At 36.4% G+C, this 12823-nt stretch overlaps 1 protein-coding gene across 5 annotated transcripts in view; it reads right to left on the bottom strand.

Moving 5' to 3' along the window:
- NHLRC2 (NHL repeat containing 2) overlaps positions 1-12822 on the bottom strand; it is a 53879-nt gene extending 41057 nt beyond the window's left edge. For 2 of the 5 annotated variants that reach the window (XM_032281689.1, XM_032281693.1), the window contains exons 1-2: positions 12273-12822; positions 8745-8897 (exon numbers count right to left, since the gene is read on the bottom strand). In XM_032281689.1, the coding sequence (XP_032137580.1) occupies positions 8745-8897; positions 12273-12450 (331 nt within the window). In that variant the 5' untranslated portion in view covers positions 12451-12822. Of the gene's footprint in view, positions 1-7421; positions 7745-8744; positions 8898-12085; positions 12174-12272 lie in introns of those variants that run through there. The other 3 variants (XM_032281690.1, XM_032281691.1, XM_032281692.1) reach the window with 3 other exon arrangements.
- Position 12823: the final 1 nt, after the last annotated feature.

The following is a 12823-nucleotide window of genomic DNA, read 5'->3' as shown; positions in this document are numbered from 1 at the left end:
GCCTGGGAGGTCATGGCTGCAGGAAGCTGTGGTCGCACCACTGCACTCCAGCCCAGGCAACAGAGTTAGACCTTGTCTCAGACTAACAAGCAAAAAACATAATAAATTTTTAACTGCTTCTAAAATATTAGTAATAAAATCACTTTTAAAAATACATCTTTTTAAAGCTTCAAAGGTCTTATTTTTGCGAGATGCAACTTAAACACATATAAGTGCACTCCATTACAACTGTATATACTATAGCAGAGCGTGTACTATATACAATTAATCATAGGCAATGTAAAAACACAGTAAAATGCAAGGATTGAGAATATTTGAGGCGTTATGAAAAATGTAAAAAAAAAAAAAAAAAACTGTAACAAAGACATTCTGAAATCCAGAAGACAACCATAACTTCACTAGACAAAAAAGATGAGATGATAACTCTAGGCAGAGGGAACACTGTGTCAAGGTGTTAAAGCAAGAGGAATGATGACACTTAGGAACAGAAGGAAAGCCAGGAAGGCTTGAACAGCCTTGAAGGATGACAAGGGTATGAAAAGATGCTGGATAGGCAAAATTTTAGTTTTTATACTAAGAACAATGGAACATAAAAATTAAAGGATCAAAATCGCTCAACACCAAACTGAGGAAGAAATGAGATGCAAATTTGAAAGCCAATCAAAAACTGACATCAGGCTGCTGTCCGCACTAAACATGTGAAAAAGTGCCATAAATTGGCAGTGTTTTTAAAGTACTTTAAGAACACAGAACAATAAATAAGACTGCTGAATAAAGAAAATATAACGTGTGTTGTACAGAAAGAGTTAACATAGTAGTCCTGACAGCTAAAGGGCGTGCAGACAAGATTGGCTCTTGACTGGCTTCTGGGAGCTTAGATTTTGGGCGGGTTTTCACCATTCCTAGAACTGGTAAGAGTGGCTCACTATGCCTAAAATGTTTATACAAACAATACAGTTTATGCTGAACACCTGCTTTCCTTCTCAGAGTCTGGACTTTTGGAACATGCCAGCAGGCTGAAGCTGCCTACGTGACCAGCCTCCAATATAAACCCTGATGACTTCTGAGCTTCTCTGGTTGGCAACATCCCAAATGTGCTGTTACAACACATCGCTGAGGAAATTAAGAGCATCTTGGGTTGACTCCACTGAAAGAAAACTCTAGAATCTCGTACCTGGTCTCCCTTCAACTTAGCCCCATCCATCTTCGTACCTGGTCTCCCTTCAACTTAGCCCCATCCATCTTTTCCCCTTCCTGATTCTGCTTGGTATCTTTTTGCTGTAATACAGTCATGAGTATAACTATATACTGAATCTTCTGAGTACTCCTAATGAAAACTATCAGAACTGGCAGGGGCTGGGGGCAAGATTTGAGAACCATGACACAAAGTGAAATTATATATAGACTTATTTAAAGGCTTAGCTTTACTATAAAATTAAAAGTATATTCTTCTAATTTTTAATAAAGTATAAAACAGAAAAAAGCACATATTACATAATATTAGCATTTACTCAATAGTAATATGAAATTCAGATTTTTTAAAGTCTGATTTAGTTATATATTAACATACACCTAGCAATCACATGTTAAAATACGAGGTCTTCCTAATAGATGTTTTCTTATAAAACAAAAATGCTTTTCCTTAGATAATAGCCATTATATTCAATTTCAGTATTATATAATAACATATCCTTAACGTATATACCATGAAAAAAACTTAGCTCTCAAGTAGAAAAGGGTAAAATATCACTGTGGTACTTGTCAGTTTAACATAAATGTGTACTAAATTATCATTAATTAATAACAATCTTAGGGCATAGTTCTTTAAAAATGTTTAAACATCAGAACAATTCATTACCATTAAGTACATTTTGCTTTTTGCTTTAAGGCATTTGCAATTTCTCATTAGCTACTGTGAAAGTGGCAATGGCCCCTACTACAACCCTGCGTTTAAAAGCTGATTTAGAGGAAGGAGGTTGATTAAGAAATTGGGACTCTTTCAAGGTGTTGTGAATTAATAAACACTTCCTTTTTCAGTGGAGCATTTTTGGCTTTCTGGTAAAATGACCAGAACATTTCTTAGATTTTTAAACATACCACCAAATGTCACTTTAAGAACATAAACTGCACTGCTGCAGGTAAGTACATTGAATAGTAATGGGAAAAGACATTTAACTTCAAAAAAGTAAATTTAATTTAGTGACTTAGGGACAGCTTGAGTTGTCATGTGATCATTTCTGGGTATGTCTGCTTTTGTGAATACAAGCTGAACTTAACTTTTGATCAATATAAAAATCTTTTATTATCAGAATTTTCACATAGTAGCATATTACAGAAGTAGTGTTTCTTTGAAATACAATGTTGAGACTACTTACAAAATATTTTTTAATGCTTAAAAATTTATTCCACTATGTAACAAACTTGCATGTTCAGAACATGGATCCCAGAACTTAAAGTTAAAAAAAAAAAAAGAAGTCTATGTTTTATTAAAAAAAAAAAAAAAAAAAAAAAGCCAGCCAGCCTCTGTGAACACTGATCACAATGGCATTCTCAACCATTTTTCATGTTTTTCCTTTTCTCCAATATTCTTCACAAACGTGTGGCAAATTAAAGAAAAAGTTCCACAGTAAACTCAAAAAAAAAAAAATTATTCCACAATATTCTAACAACCAAATACAGAAAAACATTAGTCAGTATTCTCTACCACACTAACAAATGAGTTACTGGGGCAGTAAATCACACCCAGTGATATGCTAATAAACTAACTCTTTAACTCTTGTAGGTGGTGAGGGGAATGGGGGGATGAAAAGCGATTTTTAAAAACTCTTGATTTGTAGCATTTGCTGATTTCTATGGTCTAAATACTCTCACTGTGGCTGATTTCAAGTTTACAACTGGCTCATAAAATTTCTTACATATTTAACAAATGACTCACACCACCAGCCTGCAGGGGCCAGCTCCAACATACCATTGACTGTACCCCTCCCAGTGGTGTACAATTCTGACCTTGTAAGACTCATTTTTTAAATAGGTATTAAAAACCCATTTTTGTGTTCTTACAGTTTCTTCCATAAAATTTACTATTTTAACTGTTTATAAGTGTACAATTCAGGGTATTAAGTACATTCCTATTGCTGTGCAACCATTGCCATCCTCCATCTCCAGAACTCTTTTCATCTTGCAAAACTGAAAATGTACCCATTAAACAATAGCTCTGCATTCTCCCCTGTTGCTAGTGCCTGGCAACTACCATTTTACTTTCTGTCTTTATGATTCAGACTACTCTAAGTACCCTGCGTAAGTGAAATCATGCAGTATTTGAATTTTATGTGTGGCAAAAATCGTAAATTTTTTTCACCTAGTATAATGTCCTCAAAGTTCATCTATATTGTCAGAATTTCCTTCCTTTTTAAGGTTGAATAATATTCCACTGTATGCATATACCACACTTCCCTTACTTACCACCCATCAATGGACACTTACACGTTGTTTCTATATCTTGGCTATTGCGAATAATGCTACTAGATATAGGTCTATTCAGGTTTTCTACTTCTTCATACTTTACTCTTGGTAGGTTTTGTTCTCAGAAATTTGTCTATTTCATCTAGGTTGTCCAATTTGTTGGTGTACAATTGCTCATAGTAGTCTTATTATCCTTTTTATTTCTGTAGAATCAATAGTAATGTTCCCATTTTCATTCTTGATTTTAGTAATTTGAGTCTTCTCCTTTTTTCTTAGTCTTGCTAGCCAAAGGTCTATCAATTTTTCTGGTACTTTCAAAGACCAACTTTTGGTTGGTTGTACCTAAATTGCTCTTTTCTATTACTTTTCTGTTACCTATTTTGTTTCTCTCTGCTTGACTCTATTTCCTTCCTTCTGTTAGCTTTGGGTTTAGTTTGTTTTTTTCTAGTTCCTTAAGGTATAAAACTGATTTAAAATATTTCTTGTTTTTGAATATAAGCATTTATAACCATAAATTTCTTCCTTAGCCCTGTTTTCACCATGTGCCATAAGTTTTGTTATGTTGTGCTTTCATGCATCTTTAAGTATTTTCTAATTACCCATGTGTTTTCTTCTTTGGTTCACAGGTTAAAAGAGTACTGTTTCATTTCCACAAATTTGTGAATTTTCCAGTTTTCCTTCTGTTACTGCTTTCTAATTTCATCTCACTGTGATCAGAAAAGATGCTTTAATATTTATCTTTAATAAATCTATTGAGATTAACTTGTGGCATAACTTATGGTCTATCCTGGAAAATGTCCCACATGCAATCCTGCTGTTGTTGGGTAGTGTCTCTTGCTGGGGAGAGTGTCCTGTATATATTGGGCATAATTCTCCAACTACTATTGTAGAATTGTCTATTTCTCCCCTCAATTCTGTCGATTTTTGCTTCATATATTTTGTCTGTTATTAAATAACTGTTTATAATCATAACATCTATGTATTGAATTTTTAAAATTTTTTAAGAAATGAGGTCTTGCTATGTTACTCACGCTGGTCTCTAACTCCTGGCCTCAAGCAATCCTCCTGCTTCAGCCTCCTGAGTAGCTAGAATTACAGGTGCAATTTGTGCTTGGCTTGGGCTTTTTACTAGCAAATAATGTCCTCCTTTGTCTCGTCTAACCTTTTCAGATTTAAAAGTCCATTTTGTCTGATACTAACATAGCTATCCCAGCTCTCTTTTGGTTACGATTTGCATAGAATATCCTTTTCCACCCTTTCGATTTTAACCTATTTGTATCTTTGGATCAAAAGTGAGTCTGTTGAAGGCAACATATAGTTGAAATATATTATTTATTCATTCTGCCTACCTCTGCCTTTCAATTGGAGAACTTAATCCATTTACATTTAAAGTAATTATTGACAAAGAGGGACTAATCTGTCATTTGACTATTTGTTTTCCACATGCCTTAGAGCTTTTTTATCTCTCATTTCCTACATTACTGTCTTTTTTTGTTTAGTGGATTTTTATTTTGTAGTGAAACATTTAAATTCTTTTATTTCATTTTGTGTATAGTCTTTAGCTTTTTTTTTCCTTTTTGTGGTAACCAGGGGAATTACATTTAACATCTTAAAGTTACTATACTCTAATCTGAATTTATGCTAGCTTCAATAACACACAAAAACTCTGCTCCTTTAACACCTCCATCCCCACCCCTTTCGGTTGTTGATATCCCCAAATTACATGCTTATACATTATATCTCCAAATATATAAACTAATATTTACTTTAATGCATTAGTTTCTTAAGTTACATAGAAAACAGGCTGGGTGCAGTGGCTCATGGCTGTAATTCCAGCAGTCTGGAAAGCTGAGGTGGGCGGATCACCTGAGATCAGGACTTCGAGATCAGCCTGGCCAACATGGCAAAACTGTCTCTACTCAAAAATATACAAAAATTAGCTGGGTCTGGTGGCAGGTGCCTGTAATCCCAGCTACTTGGGAGGCTGAAGATAGGAGAATTGCTTGAATCTGGGAGGCAGAGGTTGCAGTGAGCTGAGATTGTGCCACTGCACTCTAGCTTGGGGAATAGAGTGAGACTCTGTCTCAAACAAAATTACACAGAAAACAAAATGTGACATCACAATAACATTAGCTTTTAGAATAATTTTAGTCTCTTAAATCATGTAGAAACAAAAAATGGAGTTAAACACCATTGTTACAATAACACTTGTTTTTATACTTGCCCATGTATTTGCTTTTACTGAGATCTTTATTTCTTCCCAGGCTTTGAATTATTGCCTAGTGACCTTTCATTTCAGATTCCTTTAGCATTTCTTTGAGGGCAGGTCTAGTAATGAACTCCCTTAGCTTTTGTTTATCTGGAAATGTCTTGCTTTCTCTCTCACTTTTGAAGCACAGTTTGCCAGTTGTAGAATTCTTCGTTGACAGTTTTGTTCCTTTAGTACTTTGAATATATTGGCCCACTGCCTTCTGGCCTTCAAAGTTTCTGATGAGAAATCAGCTGATTATTGAAGATTTTTTTTGTATGTGATGAGTTGCTTCTTTCTTGCTCCTTTCAAAATTCTCTCTCTGGTTTTAGACAGTTTGATAATAATGTGTCTTGGCATGGTTCTCTTTGAGTTCATCCTACTTGGACTTCACTAAAATTCTTAGATGTTTGTGTTCATGTTTTTCATCAAATTTGGGATGTTTTCAACCATTATTTATTCAAATATTCTCTGCCAAAATACATATGCTGGTTTGATTGATGGTATTCCAAGGTCCTTTTGGCTCTGTTTACTCTTTTTCAATCTCTGTTCTGTTTGTTCCCCAGATTCAATCATTTCCATTGCCTTATCTTCAAGTTCACTGATTCTTCCTTCTGTCTGCTCAAATCTGCCTTTGAATCTCTCCACAGCCCCTGACCTATGAGGGTCTGACTTAATGATTTTTCAACTTTACGATGAGTCTATCTGGACATAATCCCACTGTAAGTCAAAGAGATCCTTATGATTTACGATTCCTACTGAGTATCACCTTTACACCACCATTAAGTCAAAATATTTTAAGTTGAATCATAAGTCAGAGACCATCTGCTGTGCTGTCAAGCATTAACATACTTTCTCAACTTAATGATATTTTCAGTTTACCATCAGTTTATCAGCTGCATTGTAAGTCAAGGAGCCCCGCCTCTGCAGTGAGTTTCTCCTTTCAGTTAGCGCACTTTTCAGTTCCAGAATTTCCTTCTGGCTTCTATTTAGGTTTTCTCTCTTTATTGCTATTTCTATTTTCTTCATACAATGTTTTTTTTTTTTTTTTTTTTAACTTATTCCATATCTTCCTTTAGTTATCTGAGCATCTTTAAGACAGTGTTTTAAAGTCTTTGTCTCATAAATATGCTATCAGATATTTTTCGGAGGCAATTTCTATTGGTTTATTTTTTCCTTTGAATGGGCTGCATTTTCCTGTATCTTTGTGTATGATTTGCGATTCTTTGTTGAAACTGAGAGCGAATACTCACTCCACCTACAAAGTATTTTACTTTTCAGAAGTGTATTTGTAAATAAAAATATTTTTAATTTTTTGTCACAATGTGCTATAAAAACAATGTTTCCAGTAAACTGGTTGGAGATTATAGGGATCCATCCATTCTAGAAGTCACTGAATCTGCTTCAGGTATGGAGTTAACCACAAGCTCACCAAATAGTCTTTTTAGGGGTGATCTTAGGTATGGAACTGGTAAACGTTGAGATTCTTAACTCCATGTGTAATGCCTTCTAAAACACAAATGTCATCCTTCTACTAAAAAACAAATCAAAACCTAACTTCAGTATCTCTATATCCTCAACAGAAGGAAAAGTCTAAACTATTAAGAACGCTATACAATACATTTCACAATGTGGCCCTAACCTAACCTACCTTTGTCTCCTTTTACTTTTACCATGAACCCTTACAATCTTGCCACACTAAATTATTTACCTGTTCTTGGAGCAAGAATCCTACTCCTCTGTGCTTCCATGCTTGTTTACCTGACGCTTCCTCAGCCAGGAGTGTCCCTTCTGCCCCATTTTCATTTTCAGCTGCACTCCTGCTCATTTTTCAAGTTCTAGCTCAATTGTCTCCTTCTCTGAGAAATCTTTTCCAATGTTTCTAGGCAAAGTGACTTATTCCTTTCCTCAGGTTCCATAATGTTTTTAATTCAATTTTGTTACATATTTCCTCAGCAGTTAGCAGAGTACCCTGCACATAACACATGTTCAATAAATGTGATGTCTTGAACAAGAAATACTGGCATCCAAAACCTAGGAGATAATAAGATATCCATATTTCTTAAATCCATATAGATAAATTTATAATAACATGATTTAGCTAGTAGAAATACTTGAGTTCTTGATAAATCATTTGACTAGTAATTTTAACATACAATCTATTACAATTCAGAAGCATCTGAAGTTTCAGCTGCACTGAAGATTTCTCTATCACTTCCCTTTTAAAGTAAGTTTCAGAATATCCTTTACATTTGTACATATATAATCTATTCTCATCCTTACTATCACAGGATCAGTGACCCTCTTTTTTTTTTTTTAATCCACTCCAGGATTAGCGCTTCAATTCATTTAAACCTAATTAAATGGTATGTTTAATTAATTTCATTTACCCCCATGTTCTTTTTTTAGAAAGTAGACAAGAAAAAAAATCTCATTAATGTTTCAAACTTCTAAAGCCAATTAATCTCCTACATCTTTAGAATTTGTAATACCATAAAAATGGATTTCCTAGTCTGCTGTGAAAAACATTAGTTGTAATAATAATTTTTTAATGAAGCAGTGTCAAAGAAAGAGTATCTGTTATATTTTGCATTCCACTGCAGTTCATGTCATTCCATATTAATGACAGCCTAGTCTCATTGTCTAATAAGAACTTTAAACCTTCCTATCACAGTGAAAAGAGTATAAAATTAAGGTCACGTTTCATTTTTAAAAAACAGAACAAATTTAAATAAGCCTCAACATAGAAAAAGGCCTTTTAAAATATCTGATCATGAAAAAAGCAAATTATACCCCTATCCTCGGAGAAAAACCATATACTAAATGCTGGTTTTCTTTAGATAGGCAAACCACTATCACTAAGCTTAACCCTTTATAAAAAGGTACATGAAGTCTTTAATTCATAGATTAGAGATTACTTTTAGAATCACTGAAGTCTTGCCAAATGTTCATTCTCTTATGAGCTAATGAGTCAGCCACTCTTCCAGTGACTATGCCAGGACAGTCTGTTAGAAACTAATTAAAGAACAGATACCTTTATCAGAGTATGTGTGTTCTAATGCACGGAGATCAGGCAATAGGTGAATGCAGTTTATGCAGCAGTAGGTGAAGAAATCGAGGATGACTATTTTTCCACATAGATCCTTGTAGACAGAAATAGGCTCTTCTGTGTTCAGCCATTCTAATCCTGAAATTTACATAAAATAAATTACAATGATTAAAGGAAAAGAGAGAAAATTTATCTAAAACTTTCTATTAAAATATGACTTTTTTTTAAAGATTTGTGCAAATAGTCAAACACTTTAAGAGAGACTAGCACCATTTGAAGGCTGTGGCAGTTGGATGTATTTATTATTATATACTCTGAACCACCATTTTCTACCAACGTATCTTTATGACTGTGACTAAACAGATATTTGTGGTTTGAAAGAAAAGACTAAGAAAGCAAATTAGTAGAGATAAAAAGCTCAAAAAGGGAAGAAAGAAAAGGAAGGGATGGGGGTACAGGTGAGGGAGTAGAAGTCAAGGACACGAAAGCCGCTATTAGGATGCTGTCTACAAATAAAGCAAGAAAAAGCTACTAAATTCTTTCAGAAATAGTGTCATAGTCTGTGAAAAGGAGTAAGAGCAACACACTTCGGCAAAAAGAAAAATATCAAATACCACATGAACCTAATTACATAGACAATTAGATACTAATGGGCTACCGAGAATAAAGGTCAAGCTTAAGAATAGTAAGATATAACTAAACATCAAAAAGGAGTGAAATGTATATAAGGATAAACATACAAAATGCCCAAGACAATTTCCTAAAGGAGAAGAAACTGAAATATTCTGGATTTGGATGAGACCTTAAATACAAAATAAAGTATTTTAAATGTAAAGTTAAGTAAAATATACTTATTACTGTTGTAGATTTCATTGAGGTAACATTAACATTGATGAAGAACATGTTCCCTTTCCTCCAAAAAAAGAAAACTCTGTATATGAAGAAAGGTTTTGTTAACTAATAATAAAGTACAGCATCCCTATTTAGCCAAGTTAAGAAAACAAAGTTTACTGCTTATAAGTCAATCAATGCAGCTATTAAAACTATTAATTATACCTCGAAGCAGGTATTTGGAACAGTTTTTAGCAACTGAAAGCCAAAGTTGGGAGGAACAAGTAAACAGTAACAGCTAATGACTAACAACAACTGGAGTTACTCAATTGTAACAAAATTCTAGAAAAAAAAAAATCTGCAGATCAAACTAATATTTGTGCCAATTAGTCCAAACTAATGAGATTTCAAGATACAGTGACCTCTTAATTATCCATTGTTAAAGTATTAATTATATACCAAATCAAGTGATCATACAAAACTTCACATTAATTAATGTATATTTCATATCCTACTTGCAAAATATTTATGAATGTCTTCTGTGACTTTTCTGTAAATAGTGAAGAGTGACTTAAATCAGGGAGTATAGAAAGACTACATCTCACTGTGCTTCTTACCAGGATTAATAATAATAATGTATTTTATAACAACAATAATTACAATGAATACAATAAAAAGCTGCTAACATTTAGTAAGCTTTTCTGTGAATTAAGAATTTTACATACATTACTTTCAATACAAATAATAATCCTGAAAGGTAAATAATAGTTCAATTTTGCAAGTGAGAAATATAAGGCTTGGAGGTCAAGTAACTTGCTCAAAATCACACAACCAACAAAATGGATTAACAAAGATCCAGGTCTGTATAAATCTATCCATTACACTGCACTGTCCCCATAAACATGCGAGTCTTCTAAGAAATGAACAAAGCATACAGTTTTTGAGATAAAGTTATGTTTATGACTTCTTGATTATAGTTTACTGCTAAAGAAACCAAGAAAATAGTGATTTCTAACATTCTATCCTCAATAATTGGATCCAGTAGAAAATCATACTATGTTAAACACAAAGCCTGAATATTTTATTATCTGTTTTTTACTTATGAGTCACAGAGGTCAAATCTCATGGGAATAAAATACACTCCCTGTAAATACAAACAAGACTAGAAAATAAAAAACACTCCCCAAATCCCAGCTGATGGCCTGCTTGTTGATAAGTGTACCTACTAAGTAACTACCTTCTTATGAAAAAATTTTTAAAGCATGTGTTTGTATAGATGTAAACAATATTTCAAAGTTATTTGATGGGATAAGCATTCATGTACCTAATTCTTTTGTAAGAATTCCACAATATTTCAAATCCAATATAAGATTAATGGTAGGAAAAATAAGCACGTCTCAACATGGGTAGTGCAAAAGGCTTGGAAAGACACCAAATACTTCGTTGTCAGAGGCAGGTTCCGATATACCACCCACGAGATAACTGAACTCTGCCACATCCAACCAATTAACTATACATGTGGTTTCAGTGTCACTCCGGGACACATGCCAGCACCACCAGGCAAAGCAATGCTACTACCATCCAAAGAAGGTAAAATATGTTTTCATGTATCATGGTGAGATGTGCTTCACAAAGAGCCCTGCTGGGAATATCTATTCCTTCATGCTTCAAAAGCTCACAGAGCCAGGATTTAAACCCTGGAGATAGGCTATAATTGATTCCGATTTTTAAAAGTATTAGTTTCACGACTTTGAGCGGAGAAGCACGACACGGGCTAAGAAATCAGCAAATCTAAGGTCAATCCAACTGGGGCAGTTATCAGCTGTGAGGCCCTAGGCATGTTACTTAACCTCTCTGTACTTCCATTTCCTTAACTGTAAAAGAGGAATGATACGAGCACCTCACTGGGCTATAGAGATGACTGAATAAGGAAATATTCCCTCAAGTGTTTAGAACTCTGTGTGGCAGGTTGGGCGCGGTGGCTCACGCCAGGCACTTTGGGTGGCCGAGGCTGGCGGATCATTTGAGGGCAGGAGTTCGAGACCAGCCTGGCCAACATGATGAAACACAATCTCTAACAAAAATAAATAAACAAACAGCCGGGCGTGGTGGCACGTGCCTGTAGTCGCAGCTACTCCGGAGGCTAAGGCAGGTGAATCGCCTGAACCTGGGAGGCGGAAGCTGCAGTGAGACCAAGGCCACGCCACTGCACTCCAGCCTGGGTGACAGAGCCGGACTCGCCTCAAAAAAAAAAACAAAAAAACAAAAAAAACTGCGTGGTACAAGAAAAAATGGTCAATAAATGTCAAGGTGATGCAAAAAGATGACGAGACGACACTGGGGAACTAGACTGAACGGACAGAATGGTGTGAACGTTGCAATCATCGCCAACGGGGACACTAAACATTCACTGACTCTACTTGACTAACATTAGGGGCGGGCAGGACTCAGGATACACAGACGAGTACGTGGGTCTCAGTCTCCGAGAAACCCACCGTCGGTGGCCGCTTGGGGATATCTGGAATTGCAGAGCACAAGAGCAGCGGCCCACGTCGGGCGAAGAGCCATTCCCCCGGACGCCAGCGACACAAACCCGCCTAGCCCACCGCTTCGGGGGAGAGCGCCATCCCCGAGGAAGGGGAGGTGCCAGGAGGGGCCCCCACCCCGACGCCAGCCCCTCACCTTCCGGAAACTCGGGAACAGACAAGTCCTGCTCCCAGCCGTCCACCTTCTGCAGATACTGGTAGACCAGGCTGTCCTTCTCCTGCTGGGTGACGGCGTCTAGCAAGGCGTACTCCAGCGAGGTCTGCGCGGGGAGTAGGCCGGAGAGGCTGCGGCCCCGGGCTCCGGGCGCCGCCATGTTCCCTCCGGGCTCCCGAAGCGGCCGCCGGGCCCGCGGGAGATTCTCACTGGGACAGACGAAACGTTCACTGTCCTGTGGTTCCCAAAGGGCGCATTCACCCTCCACCAGCTCCACTCCACGCCAACGACACTTTTTTCTTTTTAATACGTGCAAGTGCCAAAAGTCCAAATCGTCGCAGTTCCCGGGCACGTAATTAAACTGCCGTCCCGACCTACCCCGCCCTTTCTCGGTCCCCACGCCTCAGCCAAGCCTGGACATTGAGAGCGCCAGATTCAACATGGAAAAGGCTTCAGGGACAGGGTCCTAGAGGCTGTAAGGGAACCACCCCCACCCTCACATTAGAAATTAGCGGGCTTTAGGACAAAAATAA

This window comes from Sapajus apella, unplaced genomic scaffold, assembly GCF_009761245.1.
Source record: "Sapajus apella isolate SASKATOON/1434 unplaced genomic scaffold, GSC_monkey_1.0 scaffold13, whole genome shotgun sequence".
NCBI classification, from domain to species: Eukaryota; Metazoa; Chordata; class Mammalia; order Primates; family Cebidae; genus Sapajus; species Sapajus apella.
This window is presented reverse-complemented; position numbering and strand designations above follow the sequence as displayed.